The following is a 27710-nucleotide window of genomic DNA, read 5'->3' as shown; positions in this document are numbered from 1 at the left end:
CCTCACCTACCTAAAATCCTTTCATGTCATTTTTTTGAGGGATGCTTCACCGTTCCCAAGAGTCCTACTCTGCCTCACGCGCCTGCTTCTACCTGCTGCTTCTTCCATCACCACCCACACCTCTCCCCCATTTTCACTTTCAGCCACAATGATGATTTTCCAAGTTCCTTTTTCTGGGGAACATTTTCCTTGAACTTTCCTCAGGTTCCATGTGCTTTTTCATTGGACTTTATCACAGACCTTCTAAGCCTTAGCAGAACGATCTGCACGGAGGCATGGAGTATTTATCATTGAACAAATTTAGGTAATTTCAGGTATGCTTAAAGAGAGATCATAAAGGAGCCTGGGAGATAGTGCAAGGATAATTGTACTTGCATGCAGCAGCCTCTGGTTCAATTGCCAGCACTCCATATGGTCCCCTCTATATCACCAAGAGTGACTCTTGAGCACAGAGCCAGGCGTATGCCTGAGTACCATTGGGTATAGCCCCCAATCCAAAAACCAAAGAGTTGATCATGAAAAAAAAAAAGCAACTTATGTCCTTATTCTTAAAGAACTAGAGACTAAATGTTAGTGCTTGGGGCAGGAGAGATACTACATGGAATAAGGTGCTGCCTTGCATGCAGCTGACCCCAGTTTTATCTCCAGCACTGCCAAGATATCCCTGAGCACAACTATGTGTGGCCCCAAAACAACTACAACAAAAATAAGACGAAACAAAACAATATTCGGAAATGAAAGAAATGTTGGTTCTTAAGGAATTGTCACCAAAGTTAACTTCTTATGCAAAGTGGCGTCCTTCATTCATAGATTAGAGATTACTTTTAGAATCATTGAAGTCTTGCCAACTGTTCATTCTCCTATACGCAAACCAATCAGCTGCACTCCCAATGCCTTTTTGAGCGGGTCTATTAGGAAGAGATTAAAGGACTGATACCTGTATCTGAATACATCTTTTCTAAAGCGTGGAGATCAGGCAACAGGTGAATACAGTTTATGCAGCAGTAGGTGAAGAAGTCAAGCACGACCACTTTTCCACATAAATCCTTGTAGACAGAAATAGGCCCTTCTGTGTTCAGCCATTCCAAACCTGAAATTCACAGAAAAATATATGATCATGATTAAAGGAAAAGACAAAAAAAGAAAATTTATCTAAAACTTTTCAGTAAAAAATGGCCACTGTTATTCCTACAGAGGGATGGGAAAAGGACAGGGAAGTGCTTTTAAAAGGTACCCTGCAAATAGAAAACTTCCCTGCAAATCTACCAAACTTCCAGAAATTCTGATCTGCAGGTGAAAGAAAGGAAAATCAATACAAAAATAAAAAACAAAAGAGAATGTCAATTATTAAGAGGCCTGAAGTATACAATTAGGTACAAAGCCGCTGAGAAAAGGAGATTTACAAGAAAAAAAAAGAGAACGAAGAGAAATTAAGAATGCCTCAGCCAAATTTACAAGATAAAGAGCTAAACAGCAAAGTTAGGCAAAATGGCTAAATTATATACTGGAAATAATGTTATAATTAGTATTCTCTTCCCTTAAAAAATATTAGAATCTCATGAATCTGTATCTTTGTATATAAACATGTATAATAACTTGACCATAAGTTACTATTTTAACTATTATATTATAAAGATTTTCTTTTCTTTCTTTTTATTTCACCTGGGTGGGTCGCATCCAGTGGTGCTCAGTACTTATTCCTGATTCTGTGCTCAGGGATCACTCCTGGCAGGGCTCTGAGGACCCTATGTGGTGCTGGGGACCCCACCCTGGAGTCAATGCAAGGCAAGCGCTTTCCCTACCATACTATCTCTCCTGCACCAAAGAAAGATTTCTTAGACTGAATAATAAAGTACACCTCAGCACAATCTGCTCTGACTTTCACCCCAACTCGGGATGAGTAATCCCCTTCTTTTACTTTCTGGGGTTCTCTCATACCCCTCCATCTCCTAAATAAAAGTACTGGAGTACAACACCTGGAAGATAATTTGTTGCTTACTGGTAAATATAGTTACTAAAGGACTAATTATGTTTTGAAGCAGGTATTTTGAAATACTTTATAGACACAGAAAACAAAAGTTGACTGGAACAAGGGAGATACAATAGCTAATGCCAAAAACTGCAGCAAAAGCTACACAACCACAGTAAAGAGTTAATTTTAAGCCAGATATAGTGATGATATAAAACTTCAAACTAATTTATGCATATTTCATAATTGCAAAGTATGTCTGGATCAATCTTCTAATTTATTTTCATTAGTCAAGAGTGACTGAACTGGTGATGAGAGAATAATAGAGAAAGCACACTAACATCTCAATTGCTACAAGGTCCTACAAGAAAAGTAAATTTTACAATAATTATTATGGCCATAATTTTAATTACTTGTTGGTTTGGGGGCCTCACCCAGCAGTGCTCAGGATTTACTACTGACTCAGCTCAGAGATCACTCCTGGACCATATGGCACGCTAGGGATCAAAACTGGGTCTGCACCACGCAAGGCAAATGCCTTACAAGCTGTACTAATGCTCCAGCCCTGCGGTAACATTTAGTGAGTTTGCTTATGAGCTAAGAGCCTTGCATGTATAGTAACCCTGAAAAATAAATACTGTTTCCACTTTATAACTGAGAACAGTAAGGTTTAGAGAAGTAACTTGCTCAAAGTCATGCAATTAACAAATGGGAAAACTGACGATCCTAAATGTGTCTGACTTTACTCATTCATTACACCACTCCTCTCATAAGCTTGTACTTTCTCTAAGAAACAAAACACACTGTTTTTGTGATAGTTACATTTACAATCCCTTGATTACAGTCTACTGTAAAACCAAGAGAAACACATCTCTAGCTTTCTGGCCTTAATAATCAGGTCTAGCTGAAAAAAATTGAGAATCTCAAAACTATTTTATTTTTTACAGGTCACAGAGGTCAATCCTCTTGGTGATAAAATACAATCACTGTAAATACAAACAGAACAAGAAAACAAGAAACCCCATTCTAAAGCAAAGCTGGTAAAAGTGGACTATCTAACTTCTTACAAATTTAGTATTGATGCACCCTTCTCTGTAACTGTTTTGTTTCTTTCGCTCATGCACCCAATTCTTCTGCAAGAATTCCACAATCATCAAAAGCAGTTCAAGTGATTTTAAAAAAATAAAATATAAAAGAAAAAAGCCCCTTTCAAGGAAGGAGGAGCAGGCTGAAAAGATACACCAGGCTCTGATGTCAGGGAGTTCTGATATCCCCTCCCTGGAGACACTGAGCGGGGGGGGGGGGGGGGGGGGGGGGGGGGGGGGGGGGGCCATCCAACCAATCAACTATACACTTGGTTTCAGTGTCCTGCCAGGACTTATGCCAACACCACGGGGCAAAACAATGCCAGTCTCAACCAAACAAGGTAAAGTGGTCTCATTTATCACAGCAAGAAGATGTACTTCACAAACACCACAAATAGCACGGCGAATATCAGTGCCCTCGTGTTCCAGGCGATCCCAGCGCTGGAATTCAAACTCTGGAGAGGGGACCTCGAGGAGCCCGAGTTTACAAAGAGCAGGGGCAGGACTTGGGATGGAAGAAGAGACTGGGCAGTGCAAGGGCTCAGTTCGATCAGACTTGGGCCAGTGACTTAACCTCCGACGCAAAGGATGGGGTGGAGGGTGGGGGGATGGATCAATTTCCTCCTCTGTGAAACGGGACCAAAATTTAAAAAAAGAAAAAAAAAAGAAAAAAAAAGAAAAAAACACTTCCGGGAGCTGCAGCCCCGATGACATCGGGGCCAATTCCCCGGGAGTGTTGAGGGCATTCCAGAAGCGATGGATCAGTGTTGGCTGCGACGCGACCAGGAAGGATGCGGGGGCTGCCCCCTACTCCGGGCACTGCGGAGGCGAGGACCTTTCCGGCGCTACCCTAAAGGGCCCGTCCCCAGTTTCCTGGAATGTCAGCGTCGCCCGCACACGCCCCGCCCGGTTCTGGAAGCCGAGAGCCCAGCACGTAGGTGTCCCCGCACACACACACACCCCCAATACCGCCCAGCTGGAGAGCCCCCGAGTCTGCTGCGTCCTGGGGCCCCAGTGGGGCGTCCGGGGAGGGCGCGGGGCGCGCAGGGGAGGGCCCGGGCGGGGTCCCCACCCCGCGGCCGGCCCCTCACCTTCCGGAAACTCGGGCAGGGCCAGGTCCTGCTCCCAGCCGTCCACCTTCTGCAGGTACTGGTAGACCAGGTGGTCCTGCTCGTCCTGCGTGACGGCGTCGAGCAGCGCGTACTCCAGCGAGGTCTGCGCGGGGAGCAGGCCCGCGAGGCTGCGGCTACGCGGGCCGGCCGCCGCCATGTCCCCCGGCGTTCCGGACCCGGGTCCGGGCCTTCCCCGCCCACGCCGCCGCCGCCACCAGCGCCCCCCGCACCCCGGGAAGCGGGCATGCACACGCCCGCGTGCAAACGCTCCCCGCGCGGGCGCGCGTCCTGCAAGCCCCGGGGCCGCGGCCACCCCGCCCCTCCGCGGTCCGGCGCCGCGCCCAGGCTGGACGTTCGGGGCGGCAGATTCCACAAGCGCCCTTCGGGGGTTGGCTCCCACCTCCCACCCAGACACACACACACACATACACCCTAAGCTTTGGAAACTGGCAGGTCGGAGAAACAAAACAAGTAAAATGCAACAGATTCTCGGGAGCACCCCGGAAAGCGCGCGTGAGGTTAAGGTGCCTCCCGAGGCTCGCGCTCGCATGATTCGACACGGGGCGGCGCGGGCCCGCCCGCAGGAAGCCGTTCCCGCCAAGACCAGGAAGGTACTGGACGCGAGGGTGGTGCTCCCGGGACAGCTCTGGACGCCGGACAGCCACCCGAACGGCTGCCCCGCGCCCCCGCGGTGTCACCCCCGCGTGCTGAAAGTGCGGGAGCGAATGCCTCGGCTGCGGGATGGGGAGGGGACCGGCCCGGGGATTGGAAGCAGCTGCAACCCCGAGCCCGGGCGCCGGGGCCAGGTGGCAGGGCCGAGCATCCCCCGGGGGTTTCCGAGGGGAGGACTTGCGGGCCCAAAGGTAGAAGCAGGGGGGAGGTGTCAGAGGCAACTATCCGTGGGTTTGAGGCTGGTGCAGAGCCGTTTGGCAGTCTCCAGGGCAGACCCCCTCGTAAGCCCCCGCCTAGGAATGTGGCCCCAGTGCTCGCTCGAATTCACATGATTTGACTTGTGTTTGCTCACTGTGCAGTTGGTTCATTGCTGCTGGAGGAAGATGTTGGACAGACGCCCGAGACCGACGCTGTTGAATTTCCAGGAGTCACAGATCAAGGGTGGTTAAGCTTGTTGCAAATCCTGCACCTTTGATTATGGTGGAAGTAGTAAAACCAGGTTGCCTTTTTAGTGTTTGGACTGACCTGAGAAGCCAATTGCCCAGAGACTGGGAGTTTGTGAGTTATTTGGGCCATTGTCCAATTGAAAGAGAACTGACAGGCACTTTATAACCGATTTTCAGTGTTTGTTCAAAGACTAAACTCTTAAGTCAATACTTCCCGTGAGGGATTGATTTTCAGACTGTTACTATATATATATATTTTTTATTTTTATGAATCAAATTGTGGGAAAGATCAGGATCCACTGAATGAGGTAGCAGTCGCAATGTAAAACTCAGATGCTACCTCCCATGGTGGGTCCTCTTAATTTTGTTGTATAAATGGAACAACAAGTATTCTCAAGCATCTGGTCTGTAGTTTGTCAATCTATTCATTACAGGAACTTCAGATACCAACAGATTAGTGGCATTTTGGTTTTCCTTTCTGTTCTCGACAAAATAATTTCTTTAAGAACTTTTTATAAAAAGAAGTGGACTCAAGAAGATTGGTGCTTTTTTAATGACAAAAATTATTTTGCCATGTTGGAAGACTCTCTTTCAGAGGAAGACATTTGGGAATATAAATCCAAAAGAAAACCAAAACCAGTGCACCCAAACAAGAACTCTGGGAAGATCTCGAAATCTGTTGAAAAAGCAACAGATGGGACATACCGGTCAAAACGAAAGAAAAATAAAAAAAGCCCAGTAGATGCTCAAGAGACTGTGAAGGTCCCAGAAGTGTGCCTGGGAGAAGAGAAGAGTGAGAATTCAGTAGTTTCCAGTCAAAATTGTAGCGGTGAAGACAGCATCCCACAGTCCCAGCAGGAGGAGACCACCCCCAGAAAACACCGTCGCACCCCCAGAAACAAGCAAGGGACACCAAAGAGTCGTCCAGTTTATGATGGATACTGTCCCAACTGCCAGATGCCTTTTTCCTCATTGCTAGGTCAGACACCTCGATGGCATGTTTTCGAGTGTTTGGATTCTCCACCTGCCTCTGACATAGGTAAGATGATAAATAGGTAGTGATCTGAAACCCTGACCATTAACAGTATCATAAATCATGGTGCATCAAACAACAACTCAGAGGAAAGTAGATCCTATGTTTTCAGGAAAAAAAAATTTTAGTTTTTTTCTTTTTTTTGGGTCACACCCGGCGATACACAGGGGTTACTCCTGGCTCATTCACTCAGGAATTACTCCTGGCAGTGCTTGGGGGACCATATGGGATGCTGGGAATCGAACCCAGGTTGAACGCATGCAAAGCAAACGCCCTACCTGCTGTGCTATCGCTCCAGGCGCCCCCAAAATTTTTAAATAGAAAAATAAGTATATATGCTCTTCATAGTAACTATAATTCAGGGAAAAAAAGGTTTTATTTTTATTTTATAGTTTATCATTTTATTTTTTAACTAAAACTATTTAAGTCATTGTTACCTTTGTCTGGGGAGAACAGTAGGACTACACTCGGTGGGGCTAGCAGGGCTACTCCCAATGTGTTGGGAGGGCTGGGGCGGGTCATTTCTGGTGATGTTCAGAATACCCTAGTCCTTGAGATTGAACCCACTTCTCCTGGTACAAAGCACGCAATCCTTTGAACAATCTCCCTGGCCCTTAGGCCCTTCACTTTGCATCAAAGTGAAGATGCAAAGTAACTTTTAAAACTTGGATTTGTCTTTCTTGTGAAAGTGTAGTAAGTAAAAACCCAAAGACTTACTAGTGATTTGCTTTGAAGTGGCTTGAAAATCAGAAAAGTTGAGAAGCCCATTGCGGACTTTTCAGATTAAAATTCTATTTTATTTTTTAAATTTATTTTTAATAGAATCACAGTGATACACACATTCACAAAGTTGTTCATGAGTGAATTTCAGTCATATAATGTTCCAACACCCATCCCTTCACCACTGTATTTTTCCTACCACCAGGGTGGTCCCAGTTTCCCTCCTGTCCCCCAACCTCATCCCACCATCTGGCACTATGGCAGGCACTTTCTTTTCTCTCTCTCCCGCCCCCCCTCCTTCCTCTTTCCTTTTGGGTCTTATGGTTTGCTATACAGATTACGAAAGGTTATCAGGTACATCCCTTTACATATGCCTTTCACCGCCCACGCACTCTTGTGCCAAGCTTCCAACCTTTGACCTGTCTTTCTGACCCCTGTTTACCTTTACCTTGGATATTAGTCTCATATATACATATATAGCTCCAGTGATAACACAGCTGGAGCGATAGCACAGCGGGTAGGGCATTTGCCTTGCACGTGGCTGACCTGGTCGGCCCAAGTTCAATTCATCCGCCCCTCTCGGAGAGCCCCGCAAGCTACCGAGAGTATCTGGCCCGCACAGCAAAACCTGGCAAGCTACCCGTGACGTATTCCATATGCCAAACACAGTAACAAGTCTCACAATGTTACTGGTGCCCGCTCAAGCAAATCGATAAACAACAGGAGGACAGTGACAGTGACATTATGTATGTATATATGTATGTATATATGTATATATATATATGATATCTCACAAATGATTGTAGTCTAAAGTATTATTTTAGAAGAAGCCATCTCTTAGCAATTTTTTTCATTTTCCATTGATTGAATAGATTCTTGGATAGGCTCTTCTTGAAATGCATTCAAGAAGAGACTGTTTTGTAAAGCAGTTTTAAGTGGCTTTCAACAAAGAAGTCCTCCAATGTAAAGTCATGTTTTGACAACCTCCAAAGTTAACTTATAAGAGGATATGCTGAGATGGTTACAGAATGTTATTGTGAGGGCAATACCAGTCTTTCTTTACTCTATGTTGCCTCCCTGGTGAAACAGATCAGCTGTGGAAACTGATGGTGTCAATTTCAAGGCCCGTTGAAGTTACACCTACTGTAAACTAAGTGCGTTTTTGAGGGAACTCATATTTGTGAGTTATTTGTGGAAAAGAAATGCTATTTTTGGGTGGTGTTTTGAATCAAATCCAAGGCTTCTGTTAATCCTTAAAAGTATTTTTTTTTTCAGAAAAGAATTTGAATTGAGTTACAAATAATAATTATACCTTGCAAACCTGTACTGGGTTAGCATTCTTTAAGCTACCGAGAGTATTCGATATGCCAGACACAGTATGCCAGACACAGTAACAACAAAGTCTCCAATGGAGACGTTACTGGGCCCGCTCGAGCAAATCGAGGATCAACGGGAGGGCCTTTACCTTTTTACCTTTATTTTGATAGCTACTTAATTTGCCTATGGTCAAGTTACTTGAAAGGGGTCAAGGCCCCACATCACGTTGTTCCACTGAATGTCAAGGTCGCAAAAAAATATTTAGCCATAGTCAAAGATTTGTGAACCTGCAATGACTAAAATTTAATTCAAAACGAATTGCATAATACATCCAAGAAATGCATGGCGGCCATGATCATCCTTCATGTGTTGCATTCTTTGGGCAAAAGAGTGGCCAAAAATGTTTAAGGGTTCAAAGTAGGATTAATAGACTTTCCACAATAACTTTCCTATGCGTGTTGGCTAGTGTTCTGAAACCTTAGTCTGGGATTTGAATCCCTAACACTTTTGTATTTGTTTCGTTTTCAGAGTGTCCTGATGGTCTGCTGTGTACTTCAACAATCCCTTCTCATTACAAGAGATATACTCACTTCCTGCTGGCTCAGAGCAGGGCCAGTCGAAGTCCTCCTGGCAGCCCCTCGCACCTGGCCACCCTCACTTTCAACCACACTGATCCGGGCTTGCCTTCTAGCTTTGAGGAAAAATGGTCTGTGTGTCAGAAGCAAACCGAGGACTTCAAAAATGTCCTGGCTGCTTCCTCGAGGGTGACACCACCGGGCTTGAGATCTCCATCTGCAACTGAGAAACTTTCTTCTTTGACAAACAGCCCAGGATCCCAACAAATTCCCCTGTTTACAGAACTTGCTAATGATGACAAACTGGACGGAGTTGGTTGGCGGCTTACTGATGAATTAGACAGCCAACACAACTCAGAACGAAGAAATGCACCGTTGCTAGAAAACGATGTTAGCAATGACGAAATTTCCTACTCGCCTCTTCAAAGTGAGGAAGAAACTGACGAGATCACTAGGAAGTTGGATGATTCCCAACAGGAACTGTTTTTCACGGAAAGCTCTAAAGATGATGACCTGGAAGATAACAGCTCCTCTTGGCTTAAAAATCTCCCATGTCCCTTACTATTGGACCAAGAGAAGAGCCACCCAGAGGTGAATAGCTTCTTAATTGAGAATGAATGCAATCAGGGCTTGTCTAAATGCAATACTCGAAGTGATTCGTCTCCACTTCTTTTCCAAAGTGAGAGTGATGACCCAGCAGAGACTGAAGGGGATTTTCCATCATTTCCAGCGGCTTTAGTCAGGGGTCTTAATTCTCAGTATCAAAATTCTGCTGGGGCAAAAATAGCAGAACATCACTCATCTCAATCAAATAAACAGAAACAGGTAATTAGAGAATCAGCTGATGGCAATCAGCATTCTCTCCCTTTACTTAAGGGTGAAATGTCAGAGGCCTTTGAAAGCCGGGGAGGAGGGTGTCAGTCTTTCCCTCCTACCCAAAGCAGAATTAGAGAGTTGCCAAGTCAACCCCTCAGTACTAAGAACAGCACCTCAACATGTTCCTGCAGGAAGGCAGCAGACGGTGTGCTGAGTAGGAAAGTTCCAGCCTCAAATAGAGAGAAACTTCCAAGCACACCTACTCCTTCTAAATCCCTGCAGATGCTGTCCTCTGGTAAGGTGGCAGCAGACCCACCGACTAAGGCAATGAAGCAGATGGATATCGGTGTTTATTTTGGGTTACCACCCAAAATAAAAGAAGAGCAAGTGCCCGGGGAAAGTGACTTCAAAAGCAGGAACTCAAATCCGGTGGCAAGTCCTAATGAAAAGAGGTCTCGGCAGTACAAGAGGAAGGCAGAAAAATCTTTAAGTGACGTAGAGTTTGATGCAAAGAATTTAAATGAGAGTTGCCTGGAATTATCCAGTCAGATGTCGCCGCGCCAGAGAAAGAGACGGAAAAAGTCAGATTTGATACCAGGACGAGAGAATCAGAAGTCAGATCAGCTAATGAATGAGGCAGAGTTGGAAGCAGTCAATGTAGGCAAAGACAAAGTTCAGATGAAATCACCTTGTGGCAGACCACAGCAGAGAAGAACCATGAAAACCACAGAGTCATATAACACAGGAGAATTAAGAAAAAGGACATGTCCGTTTTATAAGAAAATACCTGGTAAGTTGAACTTTCAGTGTTCCGTGTATCTACCAAGTTTTTTAAAATGTCATGGTCATTGCACCTATTGTGTGTATGAGTACAAAACAATTTTGGGGTTTCCTATACTCTTCATAATACTTCATTGACCTATAGTATGACTCGGGGGGAGGGGGCGTTTTACCCCTAATTCAGGAAACTCTTACTAATATTTCTGTTTTGGACATTGTACTAGTTAGATTAGTAGATTATTACTAGATTACAGATTTGGCAAAAATCAGTAAAGATCAGCATAATCCGGAAGGAGGTAGGACTCTAATCAAAGGCTTTCCCTGATCAGTTTAGAGAAATGCTGAATAGATCACTTTAGAGAAGTACTTAATAGTTCAGACAAGGAAGATATCACAGGTTATATGTGGCATAATACATGCCAAGTATTGTTCTTAGGCCACAACTGATAGTGGTCAAGGCTTATTTCTGGCTTTGTGCTCAGAGATCACTCCTGGCAACTCAGGAACCATATGTGGTACCCAGGATTGATCCTGGGTTGGTTGTATCAAGGCAAGCCCCTTCACCCTGTCCTGTCTCTCAGGTTCTTCTTTTATTTATTTGTTCATAGACTAAAGTGTGTGGCTGTACCCATGACAACTCAGTTCTGAAGATGAGATTAGTTGCTGGGGAGGGGATTGGGAACATTCTGGGATCACTGGGTGACACTTGGCTTAGGATCCCCTATTTTTTAACCATATTAGAACTTAGTGTCTTACCCTTTTCATGCTGTGGTTTCTCATAACTTCATAGATGAGTTAGAACTGTCATGAAATGAATTTTTTTTCTTAAATTTTTATTAGTGAAACACCATGAGGTACAGTTGTAGACTTACAAATTTTTGTGCTTGGGTTTCAGTTATACAATGATCGAATACCCATCCTTCCACCAGTGCCCATTCTCCACCACCACCAGCCCCAGCATCCCTCCCTCCCCCCATCCCTCCATCCCACCCTACCTCTATGGCAGGGCATTCCCTTTTGTTATCTTTCTCATTTTGAGTGCTGTGGTTTGCAAAAGAGACATTGGAGTGGCAGTTTTGTTCGGTCTATAGTCTACTCTCGTCACACAAGAAATGAATTTTATTAGTGAAGAAACCGTTAACTCTTCTGAAAAGACTGCCTGGATACACTTGGCTTCAGATGTTTTAAGTGTTTTTCTATGGTTCAGAATATTTGTGTAGAGAATAGCATATACTATAGAATTAGTTTTGCTTTCGATAATTTTTTTTTTGCATTTTAAGTGGACCTAAAAATAGAATTTTGTGTGTTAATAAACCTCTTAAGTTGTGTACTTTTGCTTATCTTCTCGTGTATCACTGCAACACATCTGGGTTTTTTCTTTCATGAATATATTTCAAAACTGTTCCATAGTTTCCCAACCCCACCCCATTACTACTTTTCTAGAAACTTTGAGAAACTTCATTTTGCTTGTTTCCTTCCTTTTCCTATATCCTTGCCCTCCCCCCATGATGAAATATGAAACATTGCAGTTCTTTTTTAAAGTATTATCTACTTTTAATCAAATTTTTTAAAATGTGTGTAATTATTTAACATTTAGTATTTATGTATTTATTTATTTCGAATACCCATCCCTCTACCAGGGCCCATTTCTCACCAACCACGGATCCCAGTATCCCTCCCGCTCCCCATCCCACCCTGCCTCTGTGGCAGGGCATTCCCCTCTGTTCTCTCTCTCCTTTTGAGTGTTGTGATTTGCAAAAGAATTAAGCCTGATTGAAATATTACAGTTCTTTTTATCCACTATTTTATTATGTCATGTTAGATTATGGCAAAATTCACATTACTTGTGTCTTCAACCATTTTTGTCCCCTTGGAGGTATAGCAGTATTTGCCTCCCCACTCCCCATGGATAATTTCTGTTGTGTTTCCCAAGCCCCTCCAGAAGTGATCCCAGAGCAAGGAGCCAGGAGTAAGCCCTGGGCACCACTAATTGTGTCCTCCATCCTCCACCCCCTCCCCCCCAAAAAAAAACGGCAAATAGAGTTAAGTTGGAAATGAGAGGTAAAACTGTGAGAGGGGTCTAGCGTTTTAATCAGACTAGCTGTCTTGTCCTTCGCTGGCTGTTGGTCAAGCTGCTGGGCTGGTATTGTCTTTGCAGGAACTGGCTTCTCAGTGGATGCCTTTCAGTATGGACCGATTGAAGGCTGCACAGCCTATTTCCTCACACACTTTCACTCCGATCACTATGCTGGCCTGTCCAAAGCCTTCACCTTTCCAGTTTATTGCAGCCAGGTAAGTGGGAGGGATCTGCATTCCTAATGCACTTTCACACTTGCAGGGTGCAGTGAGTTTTTAAGCGACTGATTTCCAAAGACTAACTCTGGTGACAGTAAGAGCAGTCCTTCTGCTCGAGAAGATAAAATCAGTTGTATACTCAGAGCCTAAAAGTAAATGAGTCACTACACGTAGTGGCAGTTGGTTTTTGAAATAGGCTTTCTTGTGTGGAAATAATAGATCAAGTGCTGCCGAGTGTACTAGACCTAAGTTTCTTCCGATCCATATTTGTTGAGAGTCTTCAAAGATCCTCAAGGCAGAATACACAACTCCACAGTTCCAGAGACTTCAGCGGAAGTCTTCATCAATAACAGCACTATGGGATGGTCTGTAGTGGGAAATGAGAGCTGAGGAGAAGAGAATGCGTCACTGTGTCTATAAGAAGGTTAGGGAAAACTTTGTGGCAGAAGAGATACCTTAAAGTAAGTCCTGAAAGTCACACACTCTAATGCCCCTCCTGAGGGTTTGGGCTCAAATTCCATTTGATCCTCACAGTGTACTTAGATTATCCTCTTTGTCTTCATGGAGATATGCCTCCTATCCCAGAGCAAATGATGGCTGGGCCTGGCTTGAAACGCAGGTTTGTCCTATTCCAGAAGCATGTAGAGAAACAAGAGGATGGAGAGTTATTAGAGGCACGCACAGGTGACATTGCCAAGCCAGATGCCTTGGGAGAATTCAGAACCGCTAACCAGGAGACAGGAAATGGCAGAAAATAATCTTGCAGAATTGACCAGGGCCAGAACTGAGGAGTTTTCTGTTGGGCAGGAATGAAGGACATCTTAGGTGAGGCACAGAAGACGGTGTCTAAGTAACAGTCTTTTCATGAAGTTTTGAAAGGCTGGCATGAGTTTTAGTGAGAGAATAGGTGCTCCCTTCTCAGGTTCTACGATGCTCATGATCTAAGCAATAGATCATGAATACAATACAATAGAAGACCGTTAGGAATTTTCTTCTGTGTCAGTCTCAATAACATTGTTTTTTTTTCAGATAACTGGCAACTTATTGAAGAGCAAACTTCATGTGCAAGAACAATATATCCACACTTTGCCAATGAACACTGAATGTATAGTGAATGGTGTCAGTGTTGTTCTACTCGATGCTAATCAGTAAGTCACTTTAATAATAGTCTTTTACAAGTATTTCAAAGGAAAAATGCCTTGGCATGGTTATTTAAGAACCTTTTTATTCGAAATAATGACTAGTCTATTTTCATGATGGGTATTGTTCTGGAGTGTTTTATAATGCTTTTGTCTGATTTTGAGATTCGTAAAAGATTGGTTTCATGACGTATTCCTCCCCTTTCTCTTTTCTAAAGATTTTGTAGTATTGAATGTGGATATAACTTCCTGCTAAAATCATTGAGATCTGAAGGTTTGAAGGAGGGAGGTAAGGGAATGGTTTTAGATGACAGATGCCATTGCTTCCGGTGCTGTGCAAGAATTCAAAATGAAAGTTCAACCACTTCCAGACAGACCCCAGGTGTCAGGCAGTTGACTCGAACCACCTTTAAGTGATGGTTCACTGGGGCAGGACTTACAAGACCCAGAAAGACTATTGCTATATTCTTAGGGGGTAGATTATCTTAGCAAGGGACTGCAGACTCATGTCAGCAAAGGACAACGGGGCACAGGCAGCGACAAAAGGAGAGCCCCAGGACAGGTGTTCAGGGATCCCTACCAAGTGCTTCTGCTAGCTGCACACAGAGGGACGTCACTGGCACTGCACACTGAACTTTTCCTTTCACTGGTTTTTCTAGTGGGTCAGTCATTAATGCAGGAAGCGCCACGGGACTGACCTCCATTACTCACACTCCAGTCCCCTGAGCAAAAACCACAACTTTCACTGTAGATCACACTGGTAGCGTGAAGATTGGGAACACCAGGTTCATCACTTCGGGCTCGTATCAATAGCTCTGAGGATGGCTCCAAACAGATCTCCCAAAGGCCATCCAGGGCTAGGCCTAAGGAGAGGCCTTTCCCAGGAATGCGGCTGGGTTTGAGGGTCAGTCCTTCCATGCCTTTCTTTTCTTTTTCTTTCTCTTCAATTGATGTCAAAGTCCTAATGTTAAAGTGCTACATTGAGGACCTCAGTGATAATACAGCAGGCAGGGCGTTTGCCTTGCACACAATCAACCAGATTTGATCCGCAGCATCCCACATGGTCCCCCCCCAAGTACCACCAGGAGTAATTCCCGAGTGCAGAGCCAGGAGTAACCCCTGAGCATTGCCGGGTGTGACCCAGAAGACCACAAACTAAAAACTGAAGTGCTACTTTGCCTCTGGAGGATAATGCACTTTGTGGTCGGCTGATAGAATGTCCTTTGGATGCCGAAGTAAGCTGTGTTAGGATGGCAGGATTCAGGGACAATAGTAGAGAAAAATGGACACTGGTGGAAGGATGGTGCTGGAATGTCGTCGGCATGAAACGTTATCATTGACAGTATCATACAGCTCTAAAGAACAATATTATAATATTGTCAAGGATGGTGACTTCAAAAGACTCCTCTGAAATGTTTGTGTTCAGCTGTCCAGGTGCTGTCATGATCCTTTTTCATCTCCCCAATGGCCTTGTCATCTTGCACACGGGGGACTTCAGAGCCGACCCCTCCATGGAACGCTCTCTGCTGGCTACCCAGAAAATCCACACGCTTTATTTAGATACCACGTAAGAGGGGCTTTGTTTGTTTGCTGCCTTTCTGCACTGGGTTAGGAGTGCTTCCTGTGTGTTAGTTAGGTAGGACCTCAGGATGATGACATAGACTGTCAATTATTTTAAGGTTCTCGTAAAGGAAGAAATATACCTAAGAACAGATTTGGGAGCCCAGGTCTTAACTGACTATGGATCAAAATGGTTTTTTTTTTCTGATTATCTTTTGATAGTAGAGTTTATGTAAAAATCTTGTGATTGAAACAAAAAAATTTTTGAAAAGATGGGACAAAGTTTTGGAAGACACCATTTTAGATTATCCTTTCAGAGACCAGCTACAAACTGTATCCATGGAGAACACAGACCCAAATGTTTTCTGTTTCTCAGTATTCAAAATTACTCTGTTTGTTCTCAAAAAGATCATTTGTAAGTGACAATCTTGAATTTCTCAGTGCGAGAAACATAATGATATAAGCCATTATCTTTTAATTCTATATTTTAAGAATACTTAATCAGTTTGTTACAAATTCTGTGAACTTTTCAACCTGTTTCAGGAAGTCAATTTAATTGGCTTATTTTAGCGAATTTAATTAGCATATTTTAGCAAAAGATGATCATATTATTCAATTTTGTACACTGTAGCCAATCTTTCCAATTCTTTTATATGCACTTTAAATCCAAGAAAAATTACGAATGTTTAATAGTCATTTGCTGCTTATTAGTTCTATTTTGCATACAATTCTAATTTCTTTATGTGTTTTTATAAGAGAAAGAGCTATTTTTTTTTTTCTGTTCTACTGGGAAATGATCAAACAATTTTGAAAATTGAAGGGGGAAATATGTCTTTGGTGTTTGTACCTCACAACCTTTTTAGTAAAAAATACTTAGTTTTGAGATAGAGAGATAAGACAGTAGGTAGACCACTTGCCTTGCACATGGCCTACGTGGGTTCGATCCCTGCCATTTCTTATGGTTTCCCAAGCCCCACTACGAGTAACTCCTGAGCATTGCCGGGTGTAGCCCAAAAAACAAAACCAAAAACCAAACCAAACAAAAAACAAATGGAAGTGCTTAGTTTTTGTCTCAAATATGTATAGATTATAGTGTCAAGTGTTAATTTTTTATTGTGTTTTTATGTAATGTCTTCCAGGTGGAAAATATGCAAATATTAGCTTTTATTATTTGTTTTTGTTTGGGGGCCACATCTGAGTACAATGCTCCTGACTCTGCACTCAGAAATCACTCCTAGTGGTGCTTGGGGACCATACAGAATGTAGGGGATTGAACCTGGGTCAGCTGCATGCAAGGCCAGCACCCTACCCACTGTACTGTCTCTCAGCCCAAAATAAGGTAAAGGTAAAAGGTAAAGGCCCTCCCGTTGATCGTCGATTTGCTCGAGCGGGCCCAGTGACATCTCCATTGGAGACTTTGTTGTTACTGTGTTTGGCATATCGAATACTCTCGGTAGCTTGCCAGGCTCTCCGAGAGGGGCGGAGGAATCGAACTCGGGTCGGCTATGTTGGCCGCTTGTAAGGCGAACGCCCTACCTGCTGTGCTATCGCTCCAGCCCATATTATTAGCTTTTAATTTAAAACTACTTCACTAGATTCCTGTTTAGTTTTGTTATTTTTATAATTTTTTTTATTAAGACAGTTCTTTATTCCAAAATTAATCCTGATCAATAGTATTTTCCATAAAGATTGGGGCTAAAACAAGTGACATCGGTATTTATAACTCAATAGTTAATACATCTGACTGGCTCAGTATAGTCCTGAAGTAAAAAGTCAATTTCTTTTTCTGGTTGTGATAAAAGAAATAGAACAGAAAAGATATATTCAAGAATAGAACACTCTATCAGAAATAATCATTAACTGGTCACAAATAATGTGAGCACCTCCTGTGAGATATTATCAATGGCATTAATGCATCTTGCCACCATTGTGTATAATTTTGCTCGGTTATTTTTAAAATAGCATCTGTCTTAATGCTATGACATTTTTGTTCTTTTCATATTTCTACCTGACAGCTACTGTAGCCCAGAATACGCCTTTCCCTCTCAGCAAGAGGTTATCCAGTTTGCCATCAACACCGCCTTTGAGACTGTAACTCTAAACCCACGTGTGCTGGTTGTCTGTGGCACTTACTCTATTGGAAAAGAGAAAGTCTTCCTAGGTGGGTGGTAGCTGGATCTAATTCACATTAATATATTATAAAGATTAGATTCTTTTTTGAATGAAGCCCTCCGAGTTTTTGTTCTTGCACTTGATAATTATTTCCTGAAATGGTTGACTTTTACCTTTGAAGCTGAATCGAGATTTTAGAAAGCTGGACTCCCTTCAACTTTGAAAGGCTTCTATTAATGGAGACTTTGATAAGTGTGCTTATGGTAGTCTTTATTTGACAAAACTAAATAATTTTAGAATAAATAAAGTTTGTTTATACAAAAAATGTCCAAGCTACCTTAGTATCTTAACGGAGTTTGAAAGATACTTTGATCGTGTTATATCACTGCATTCTTGACAATAATCAATTTATTATTTTAAGGAATAGTTTTTTACTTAGTTTATCAAAATATTATTGTACTATTTTGTAAAATACTTTCCATTCTTTCCATTTCTTCCTAACTTTGGTCACATATTATCAAATTTTAAAGATCAGAAGTGATCACCAGAGCTATAATCTAGCTGGTAGGGGCATTTGTTTGCACACGCTGGTCTGTCTGTCTGTGTCTGTCTGTCTCTCTCTCTCTCTCTCTCACACACACACACACACACACGCTCATACACACATACCTGGTTTCTCTCTCTCTCTCTGTTACTCTCTCTCACCCATCCCCCACTTTCCTCACACAGATACATACACAACTGCTCTCTCTCTCTCTCTCTCTCTCTCTCTCTCTTTACCTCTCCCTTTCCCTCTTCCTCGCTCTTTTTTTCTCTCTCACACACCACACACACACCTGGTCTCTCTCTCTCTCTCTCTCTCTCTCTCTCTCTCTCACACACACATACACACATGCATACACACTCACACCCTGGTCTCCACACACATCCATTCACCTGGTCTCTTTGTCACATAAACACACACACATACACACATACACACACACTCCCCTACACACTGGGCTACACAGTGGGTCTCATACACACATGCATACACACACATCTGTCTCTTTCTCACAGACACACACCAGCACCAACAGAAGTGACCTATCTAAACAATAGTAACAAAGATATGAAATGAGAAAGGGGTTAACACTTCCAAACAAGGTTTTTACTCTCCTTCCTCTACCCTCCTTCTGTATATCTTTTGCAACTTTTAAAGAACTGTATCTTTTAAAATGATTTTTTTAATTTTTCAAAATTTACACAGCCAACACACCACAGAATTATGCAGCCTTTTTGAGATGACAAGAGTAGAAAGTGATTTCTTTTCTTGAAAAGTGATTAAGCTGTAACTTAAAAAAAAAAAGTAAAACCTATAATCTTGCTATTGTAAACTTCTTTTTTGCCTATAGCCATTGCTGATGTTTTAGGTTCAAAAGTGGGAATGTCCCAAGAAAAATATAAAATGTTACAGTGCCTCAATATACCAGAAATGAATTCCCTCATCACAACTGATATGAGAAGTTCCCTGGTTCACCTTCTCCCAATGATGCAAATTAATTTTAAGGTAAGCATCAGGAGTTATCGCTTTTGAGGTTGAACAAGAAACCCAAACCTAACGAATGTAACTAGAATCCCATTTTATCTGCTTTTGAAATTACGTTGTAGTGAACATGGTCCTCGAATATCTTTCCAGAGGAATATTCACTGTTTTTAAGTAGGTGTGTGTGTGTGTGTGTGTGTGTGTGTGTGTGTGATTAATATTAACCCCCATACTATTGATAGATGTTGGAATTTTACTTGTGTGAATTAAATGAAATGACGAGTGTATCCTAAGAGGAAGTTCCAGTGATGGTGCTGAGGCATAACTTAAGATACATTTGATGCTGAGCATTTTTGCACTGATTCACATGCTCAGATTTCTCCCATTCACTAACATTTTTGATACCTAGCAGTGGTATCCATCAAACCTCACTACTCAGAACAGTTCCGCACTTGGATTACTTTTGTATCTGGGCTGTTGCAAAATGCGCTGCCAGTGTACAGAGGAGTGTCAGTATCCTTCTGGATTAGGCTTTTATGTGCGTTCTTCCAGCAGATACCCAGGAAAGGAATTCCTAGATCTGTTTTAGCATTTTAAGAAACCTCTTTACTGGTTTTCATAAAGAATGGATCAATTTACCTCCCTTCACTTGCCTACCAACCTTTGTGATCCGATATGGTAGTTTTGATTGGCATTTCCCTGAGAATAAATAATGACAAGTATTTTCCCTTTATATATATATATATATATATAAAATTTATTTTTATTGAATCACCATGGGATGCACTTACAAAGCTTTCATGATTGAGTTTCAGTCTTACAATGATCAAACACCCATCCCTCCACCAGTGTACATTTTCCACCACCAATATCCCCAGTATCCCTCCCGCCACCCTCACCCCACTCTACCGCTGCCTCTGTGGCAGACAATTTCCTTCTTACCTTCTCTCTCTACTTTTGGGCATCATGGTTTGCAATACAGATACTGAGAGGCCATCATGTTTGGTCCTTTATCTACTTTCAGCACACATCTCCCATCCCAAGCAATCCCTCAAACAGTCATTGACTTAGTGATCCCTTCTCTATGCCAGCTAATGAGGCCGGCTTCCAACCGTGGAGCAATCTTTCTGGCCCTTCCTATACTGACCTTTGGAGTTAGACTCATATTGTGTGATTTTATATTCCACAGATGAGTACAGTCATTCAATGTCTGTCCCTCTCTTTCTGACTCATCTCACTTAGCAACATGTACTCTCCATGTCCATCCACTTATAAGCAAATTTCATGACTTCAGTGATGAGTATTTTTCATATGCCCATTGTCCATCTTATATGACTTCTTTAGGAAAGTGTCCTTCCAGTTTTTCTCCTTACTTTTTTGATGGGTTGTTTTTGTGGTTGTTGAGTTTTATGGATTCTATTCCTTGGATATTAGCGCATTGTCTGGTATATGTACATGAATATTTTCCGTAGTTTATAAAGACTCCCATTTGTGCCCTGGCATATGCCGTCCTGCACCCACCAGTCTCACTCCAAGCACTACTAGGAGTGGCTCAAAAATTTAAACAAGAGAAAAGTAAAATAAAGGGGACAGAGAAATAGTGGGTAGAGCATCTTCCTTGTACACAGCTGATCCAGTTTTGATCCATATGGTCCTTGAGCTCACCAGGAGTGAACCCTGAACACAGAGCCAGGAGTAAGCCCTTAGCATGGCTGTGTGTAACACAAAAATTTTAAAATAATAGTAGGAAATAAAATGCATGTCTGTGCAGAGTGTGCTCTGTTTGTTTTATTTTGTGATTTGGGCCTCCCAAGTAGTGCTGGGGTGGGTCTGGAGGTTAGGAACCTCCCGGATGCTCTACCCATTAGACACATTCTAATGAGTTAACTAGGATGGCAGATGTTACTCCTCAGGCCAAAGGAAACATTTCAATATGTGGTGTAGTGATTCAGTTGTTTACTTGTAGGCCTGTTGGCTCCGTGCTTTGGGCCCTGTGATATGGTGCTGCTTGGGCCATGCTGAGGGCCACCAGGGCCACCCCTCTGGTTTGGAGGGAGCGGCCTTGAGGTATCAGTGATGGAATTGCTTCTAGTGCACACTGCTCATGTGCTCCAGGCCTTTGAGCTTTCCCTAGCCCTCTTTGATCTTAAAAGTATTTCTTTAGGGGCTGGAGTGATAGCACAGCGGGTAGGTAGGGCGTTTGCCTTGCATTCAGCCCTACCTGGGTTCGATTTCCAGCATCCCATATGGTCCCCAGAGTAATTCCTGAGTGCATGAACCAGGAGTAACCCCTGTGCATCGCTGAGTGTGACCCAAAAAGCAAAAGAAAAAAAAAGTATTTCTCTATGTGAGTCAATACTCTGCTGCTACATATGCTTGGGTCTATATTTGGATTGATATTTACCAGTACTAATATTAATGCCCCTGACATCCTAATAGTTTGTAGCCAAATAGTGGTAGCACTTGAAGGGATTTTATTTTTTGAAGTGGGTATCTGCATTCTAATTTTTCCATATATAACTCATGTTTACAGATGCCTGGGGCGGGGGGGAATACAGCCAGAAGTGCTCTGTGCTTGGGAATGACTCCTGAAGGGACTTGGGGGGACCATATGGGATGCTGGTGATTGAATCTGGGTCAGCTGTATGCAACGAAGCATTCTGCCAACCTGCTGTCCTATCTCTCTGGCCCCTGGATGTCTCATCTTCCCTTCAGTCTAAACATAAGCTTGTGTGATTTTAGAGCACAGCAGGTAGGGGGTTTGCCTTCCACTCAGTCAACCCAGGTTCGATTCCTCTGCCCCTCTTTGGAGAGCCCGACAAGCTACCAAGAGTATCTTGCCCGCATGGCAAAGCCTGGCAAGCTACCCGTGATGTATTCAATATGCCAAAAACAATAAGTAACAACAAGTCTCACAATTTGTTGTGAGACATTACTGGTGCCCGCTCGAGCAAATCGATGAACAATGGGAGGACAGTGCTATAGTGCTACAGGGGAAAAAAAAATATTTTTTCCTAGTCACTTTGAAATCAGAGCACTAGTTCAGTTGCTGGCTAATGCTTGCCAAATGAAAATTCCCTCTGACTATGCTGATGTAACATCTTTAATCATTCTGTTTATTTCCTATAACCCAAACACGAAATAAATATCTCACTTTCATTGAACAGGGCTTACAGAAACATTTGAAGAAGTTTGATGGCAAGTATGATCAGATTTTGGCTTTTCGACCGACAGGATGGACACACTCCAATAAGTTAACCAGTATGGCAGATGTCACACCTCAGACCAAAGGAAACATTTCGATATATGGTATAGTGACTCAATTGTTTACTTGTAGTGGGTATAATTACTTGGAAAAAAAACAATTTTGTAAAATTAAGATCCAAGAAAGGTGACAGAGAAGCCTTAACAATTCAAGAGTTTTAAATTGCTTCAAGAGCTCCGAAATCGTCTCTTCTGTAGCTTGTAAAGTGATACCATGGAGAGGAGAGGTGCAGAGAGGATGCGGCATACAGGGGTTTTCATGTGTGGGATCACTGGTGTCCAGAGGGAACTGCAGGTCTTCTGTTTTTTTTTTCTTTTTGGGTCATACCTGGCAATGCACAGGGGTTATTCCTGGCTCTGCACTCAAAAGTTACTCCTGGTGGTGCTCAGGGGACCATATGGGAGGCTGGGAATCGAACCTGGGCCAACCGCGTGCAAGGCAAACGCCCTACCATTCTGTGCTATCTCTCCAGTCCCTATTTTTAACTTTTGAATTGAATCTCTCTGATATAGACCCTTACAATGCTGTTCATGATTGGATTTCAGTCCCTCTTCTGATTTTTTTTGGGGGGTGGAGGTTTGTGTAATGTTTGAGGACTGAAACTTCTTTTTTGTTCTGAAAATTAGTTTTCTGCTTAAAGTGTTCAAGGCTGGAGCAATAGCAGAAAGGGCATTTGCCTTGACCACGGATGACTGGGTTCTCTCTCTGGCACCCCATACAGTCCTCTGAGACTACCAGGAGTGACAGAACCTACCTGAGCACAGGAATAAGCCCTGAGTAACTGCCAGGTGTGGTCCAAAAGCAAAAGTAAATTTTAAAAAATTTTAATAAGAAAGTATTCATATTTTATATATACTTGGGAATTTTTGAAATCCGTAAGTATGTCAAGTCCTTTAAGGGAAGAATTATTTTAAGCACTGCACTGTCCTCCTGTTCATCGATTTGCTCGAGTGGGCCCAATAATGTCTCCATTGTGAGACTTGCTGTTACTGTGTTTGGCATATTGAATACATCACTGGTAGCTTGCCAGGCTTTGCTGTGTGGGCGAGATACTCTCCATAGCTTGACGGGCTCTCCAAGAAGGGCGGAGGAATCGAACCCAGGTCAGCCGGGCCAGCTGCGTGCAAGGCAAACGCCCTACCACTGTGCTATCGCTCCAGCCCATTTCTTTTTTCTTTTTTTTTTTTTTTTTTTTTTTTTTTGCTTTTTGGGTCACACCCGGCGATGCACAGGGGTTCCTCCTGGCTCTGCACTCAGGAATTACTCCTGGTGGTGCTCGGGGGACCACATGGGATGCTGGGAATCGAACCCGGGTCGGCCACGTGCAAGGCAAACACCCTACCCGCTGTGCCATCTCTCCAGCCTCCCAGCCCATTTCTTAGTATCTCCATAGAAAAGTAATAGAAATCTTTTGAGTCATTTTATTGGTTTTATTCTTTGTTAACTGTAAAGGTATTAACAGGTTTTTTTGTGTGTGAGAAATAAAGCCTGAGGGAGTTTGACAAATGTATTCCAGATTGCTTTTTCTTTGTGATTTTATTTTGGACTTGTGCTGTTTTCAAAATTCAATTTGATTTTTAGTAGGCTATATCTTTTCTTTTGAATCGTAGGAATCCCTTATAGTGAACACAGCAGCTACACAGAAATGAAGCGTTTTGTTCAGTGGCTAAAGCCAAAGAAAATCATACCTACCGTGAATGTCGGCACCTTTAATTCGAGGAGCACCATGGAGAAATATTTCAGAGAGTGGAAATTGGAAGCTGGATACTAATGTTAGCTGATCGAACTCCAGAATGGTTAGTAACTGCTGCAGCTTGTATGGAATAGCAGAACTTCAATCTACATGCCACAGTCATAATGCTCCGAGACTGGTCTCCCCAGGACCTTTGGCTTCTCCATCCTCCCCATGGGAGTAGTTAGGTTCTGCATCTGGTATTAGAAGAGGAAACAGAGACAGACCAGGGACCAAAAGGATTCATAGTATTGGGTAAAATGGGATTCAAAGCACTATATTTAAGTATTTGTGATCTTTCAGGAACTTAACATGGACATATTTTTCATGAACCAAATTTTTATATATTATGTACACTTAAATAAAAATTAATTTTAAATTTGTTGTCATGTCCTTTGTTTTTTTAGGACGGATTTATGTATTCATGCAGTTTTTTTTTTCATTTCAATGAAAATGATTTAGTATTTGACTCTGAGAAATATGATTCAGAGAGTAGCCAGAGAGCTCATCCAGGGGCTAATGCAGTTGCCTTTTACACGGCCGGTCAGATTCCATCCACAGGACCTCATCTGGTCCCCCAGTACCACCAGGAGTGACCCCTAAGCATAGAGCCAGGAATAAGCACAGAGTATTGCTGGGTATGGCCCAAAAACAAACTAAAAAGATTCAGAGAATCTCTACTGTCATCCAATAATAAATAGAAAAAAGGTTTGCTGAAAGAGGTTTATCCAGAGTGTGTACTCAGAATATCAGATAACGAATGATACGGGTTGTGGCGGGCGGGGGGGGGGGGGTGTTAAAGTGAGATTTTGCTATTTATGACTATTTATAACTCTTGATCTATTTACTCAGATTTAAAAAAACTAATCCAGTGTGAAAATTGTAAGCCTATGCATGTATAAAATGTTTTTATGGGGTTTGAATAAAAAAGGTATAGCAAAATAAATTAAACATATACATCTAATCTTGTACTACAGCAAAATTAAAATGGGAGTGTCTTAATATTTCCATACAAATTATTTGCAATAACAATTTTAGTCACCAGAAAGATGGTATTCCTATGAAATTTATTTTCATAAATTTGGATTTTACTGTTTATGGCAGTGACCACATTTAAGGGACTGAAAGTTTTTAGAAGTTTATAATGGTTATAAAACCACTTTTGAAATGTAATGGTTAACTTAGTTTTAATTGTGCTCTTTTATCACCATTACACATGTTATGTATTTCAATGTATTTCATTTGGGTTTGGTGTTTGAAACTTTATAAATAATTTCTTGGAGCATAGAGAAAGAATTTTATTGGAAACTGGGCAGCATATCAGATATCATATCTCTGATGGAAAATGGAAAATCCCATGTCTTCAGTTACCATCTTTTTGTATGGTCTGAAGAAGTGATTTTTTTTTTATAGGGAAAAAAGAACAGGAGAACACTGTTTTAGAACAGAAAGGTTGCAGGCTAGTGGGTTATAGACTGGTCACTTTTCTTGTAGTCCCCAAAGTACACTCCATGCTATCAGCAAACAGAAGCAAAGACTCCTGAATGAGGCTTCATTCTTCCTTATTCTAGGCTTTGAAAGAGCAACATAACGGAAACTGTCCCTGTCCAGAAGAATTTGCTTTAGACTCCCAGCCCCTATAGTAGCTGGGACTTATCTCCCCACCTCGAACTGTCAGTGTCCCCCTGGGGGACAGTGTTTCAAATTTCGGGAAACAGTGCTCAGAGGAACTCAGCATTTCTCTAGGAGACTAGGTTGAAGCTGGTATGGCTATGTGCATCTTAAGAAAGATCAAGTGGGGTAGGTGGAGTCACATGACTTAGTGAAACAGATTTGGAAATAAAGCAGTATATAAATAATTCATCACTAAAGAGCAATGAAACTATCTTTAAAAAATGAATTTAAATCAAACTATTTATAAGTGCTATTCTTGCATGTTTGGATGATATTTTATGGTTGAAGTCTCCACTTTTAAACCGAGTTGTTAAATCTCAGTCGATGACTTTGAGATTTAACAACTTCCATGAACATTACTTTCTTTTATTTGTCCTGGAAATAACCTTTTTTTTTCTTCTTTTGCGTGAAAGGAAGTTCGGTAAATTCAAATTCATTATCTGTGCAAGCCCTTCTGTTATTTCAAAATAGAAAGCAAGAGTGTAAGATCATAAAACGGCATCAAAGCAGGGCTCTAGTGCACAATTAGGTAATGTTATTAAATTGCTTTTTAAAGTGTGTTTAAAAGAAGCATTGCGAACTTCCTGCTGAGGCTCTGAGCGCTGATTACATATCACATGGGATAAGCAGATAAAATTGTAAGTGAACTAAAGCAACAGTGTCTGGAAAAGGAATAAATGCTAAATGTCCTTATTTTCCTAAATCAGCCCGCTTTTGAAATTATTGTTTTTGTCCCTGAAAAGAGTGTCAGGGGTCTGGTATTCAGATTGTTTTTTATTTTTGTTTTTTTTTAAGTGACTTTACTGAGATATGGTTCTTCTATTTTGTAATTCACCCTTTTCAGGCATGCATTGCAGGACAGGGAACATGGTTTAAACAGTCAAGTGTGTGCCTTGCATGCAGGAGAACTGGGTTCGATCTCTAGCTTCTCACATCAAAAATAAAAATGTAAGTGTATCCTAGTCAGTGGCTGTTTTTGTTTTTGAATTTTTGGGTCTCACCTGGCCTATGTCCAAGGGTTACTTCTGGCCCCTGGCATTCAGAAATTATTCTTGGCAGTTCTCTGTGGAGCATAGGGGATGTCAGGGATCAAACTTGAGTTGGCAACATGCAAAGCAAACACCCTACCCACTGTAGTACCGTTCCTAGTCAGTGGTTTTTACTATCCTTACAGAGATAGTAGGATATATGTAGATATTATTACAATCAATTTTAGATTTTTATCATCCAGTAAAAACTCCTCTACTGATTAGCAGTTATTCCCCAATCCTTGGCCCCCTTTTTTCCAGCTCCCACATTTTTAAGGCTGCAATGAATCTTTCTGTCTCCGTAGACTTCTTTTTTTCTCTCTACTCACTTTTGAAAAAAATTCTAATTTTTTTACTTTATTTAAACACCATGATTTACAACGTTGTTCATAATAAAAAGCTTTTAATGTTCCAACACCAATCCAACCATCTGAGTGACTTTTCTTCCACCCTTGTCCCTCCCTACTTTCCCAACCAACCTCTAATCTAAGCCTCTCCCCTTAGCAGGCTCACAATAGTTTGTCTTATATTGCTTGTTACAACTGAGTGGCTAAAGGAATTATCAAAAATACTTCAGTAAAAGAAAATTTTTGAAAATTGATATATCTCACAATGGAGTTGTTAACTCTTTGTCCGAGGATTTACTACTAAGCTGTTTGTCACTAGTTGAGCCTTCTGTGTGTTTTTTGCTTATTTGTTGAGCTTAGTTGTCTTCTATGGTACTTTCTCCTCTAATACTGTGCTCCCACTGGAATTCAGTACTGTGGAATTTGTGGATGTCCAGAAACTTCAGAATCTGCAGAACTGGGATGGGTCTGAAGAGATTCTTAGTGAAGCCATGGAGTTAGGATGTGG

The 27710-nt window shown here is 42.1% G+C and overlaps 2 protein-coding genes across 2 annotated transcripts in view; one reads left to right on the top strand and one right to left on the bottom strand.

The window, feature by feature from the left end:
* NHLRC2 (NHL repeat containing 2) overlaps positions 1-4376 on the bottom strand; it is a 55509-nt gene extending 51133 nt beyond the window's left edge. The window contains exons 1-2 of the mRNA XM_056120648.1: positions 4146-4376; positions 938-1090 (exon numbers count right to left, since the gene is read on the bottom strand). Of these exons, the coding sequence (XP_055976623.1) occupies positions 938-1090; positions 4146-4323 (331 nt within the window). The 5' untranslated portion in view covers positions 4324-4376. The remainder of the gene's footprint in view (positions 1-937; positions 1091-4145) is intronic.
* Positions 4377-5629: 1253 nt separating this feature from the next.
* On the top strand, positions 5630-24500 carry DCLRE1A (DNA cross-link repair 1A). Its single transcript, XM_056120618.1, has 9 exons — positions 5630-6323; positions 8883-10535; positions 12684-12817; positions 13850-13968; positions 15386-15526; positions 17535-17680; positions 19026-19180; positions 22324-22465; positions 24032-24500. The coding sequence occupies exons 1-9, from the start codon at positions 5660-5662 to the stop codon at positions 24190-24192; spliced, it is 3315 nt and encodes a 1104-aa protein (XP_055976593.1). The 5' UTR covers positions 5630-5659; the 3' UTR covers positions 24193-24500.
* The last annotated feature ends 3210 nt before the right edge of the window (positions 24501-27710 follow it).

This window comes from Sorex fumeus, unplaced genomic scaffold, assembly GCF_029834395.1.
Source record: "Sorex fumeus unplaced genomic scaffold, SorFum_2.1 ptg000043l, whole genome shotgun sequence".
NCBI lineage: Eukaryota > Metazoa > Chordata > Mammalia > Eulipotyphla > Soricidae > Sorex > Sorex fumeus.
This window is presented reverse-complemented; position numbering and strand designations above follow the sequence as displayed.

Coding starts and splice junctions, on each gene's coding strand:
- DCLRE1A (XM_056120618.1), top strand. CDS start 5,660: ATGGAACAACAAGTATTCTCAAGCATCTGGTCTGTAGTTTGTCAATCT. Junction 10,536..12,683: donor GTTTTATAAGAAAATACCTG/GTAAGTTGAACT, acceptor TTGTCTTTGCAG/GAACTGGCTTCTCAGTGGAT. Junction 15,527..17,534: donor ACGCTTTATTTAGATACCAC/GTAAGAGGGGCT, acceptor TCTACCTGACAG/CTACTGTAGCCCAGAATACG.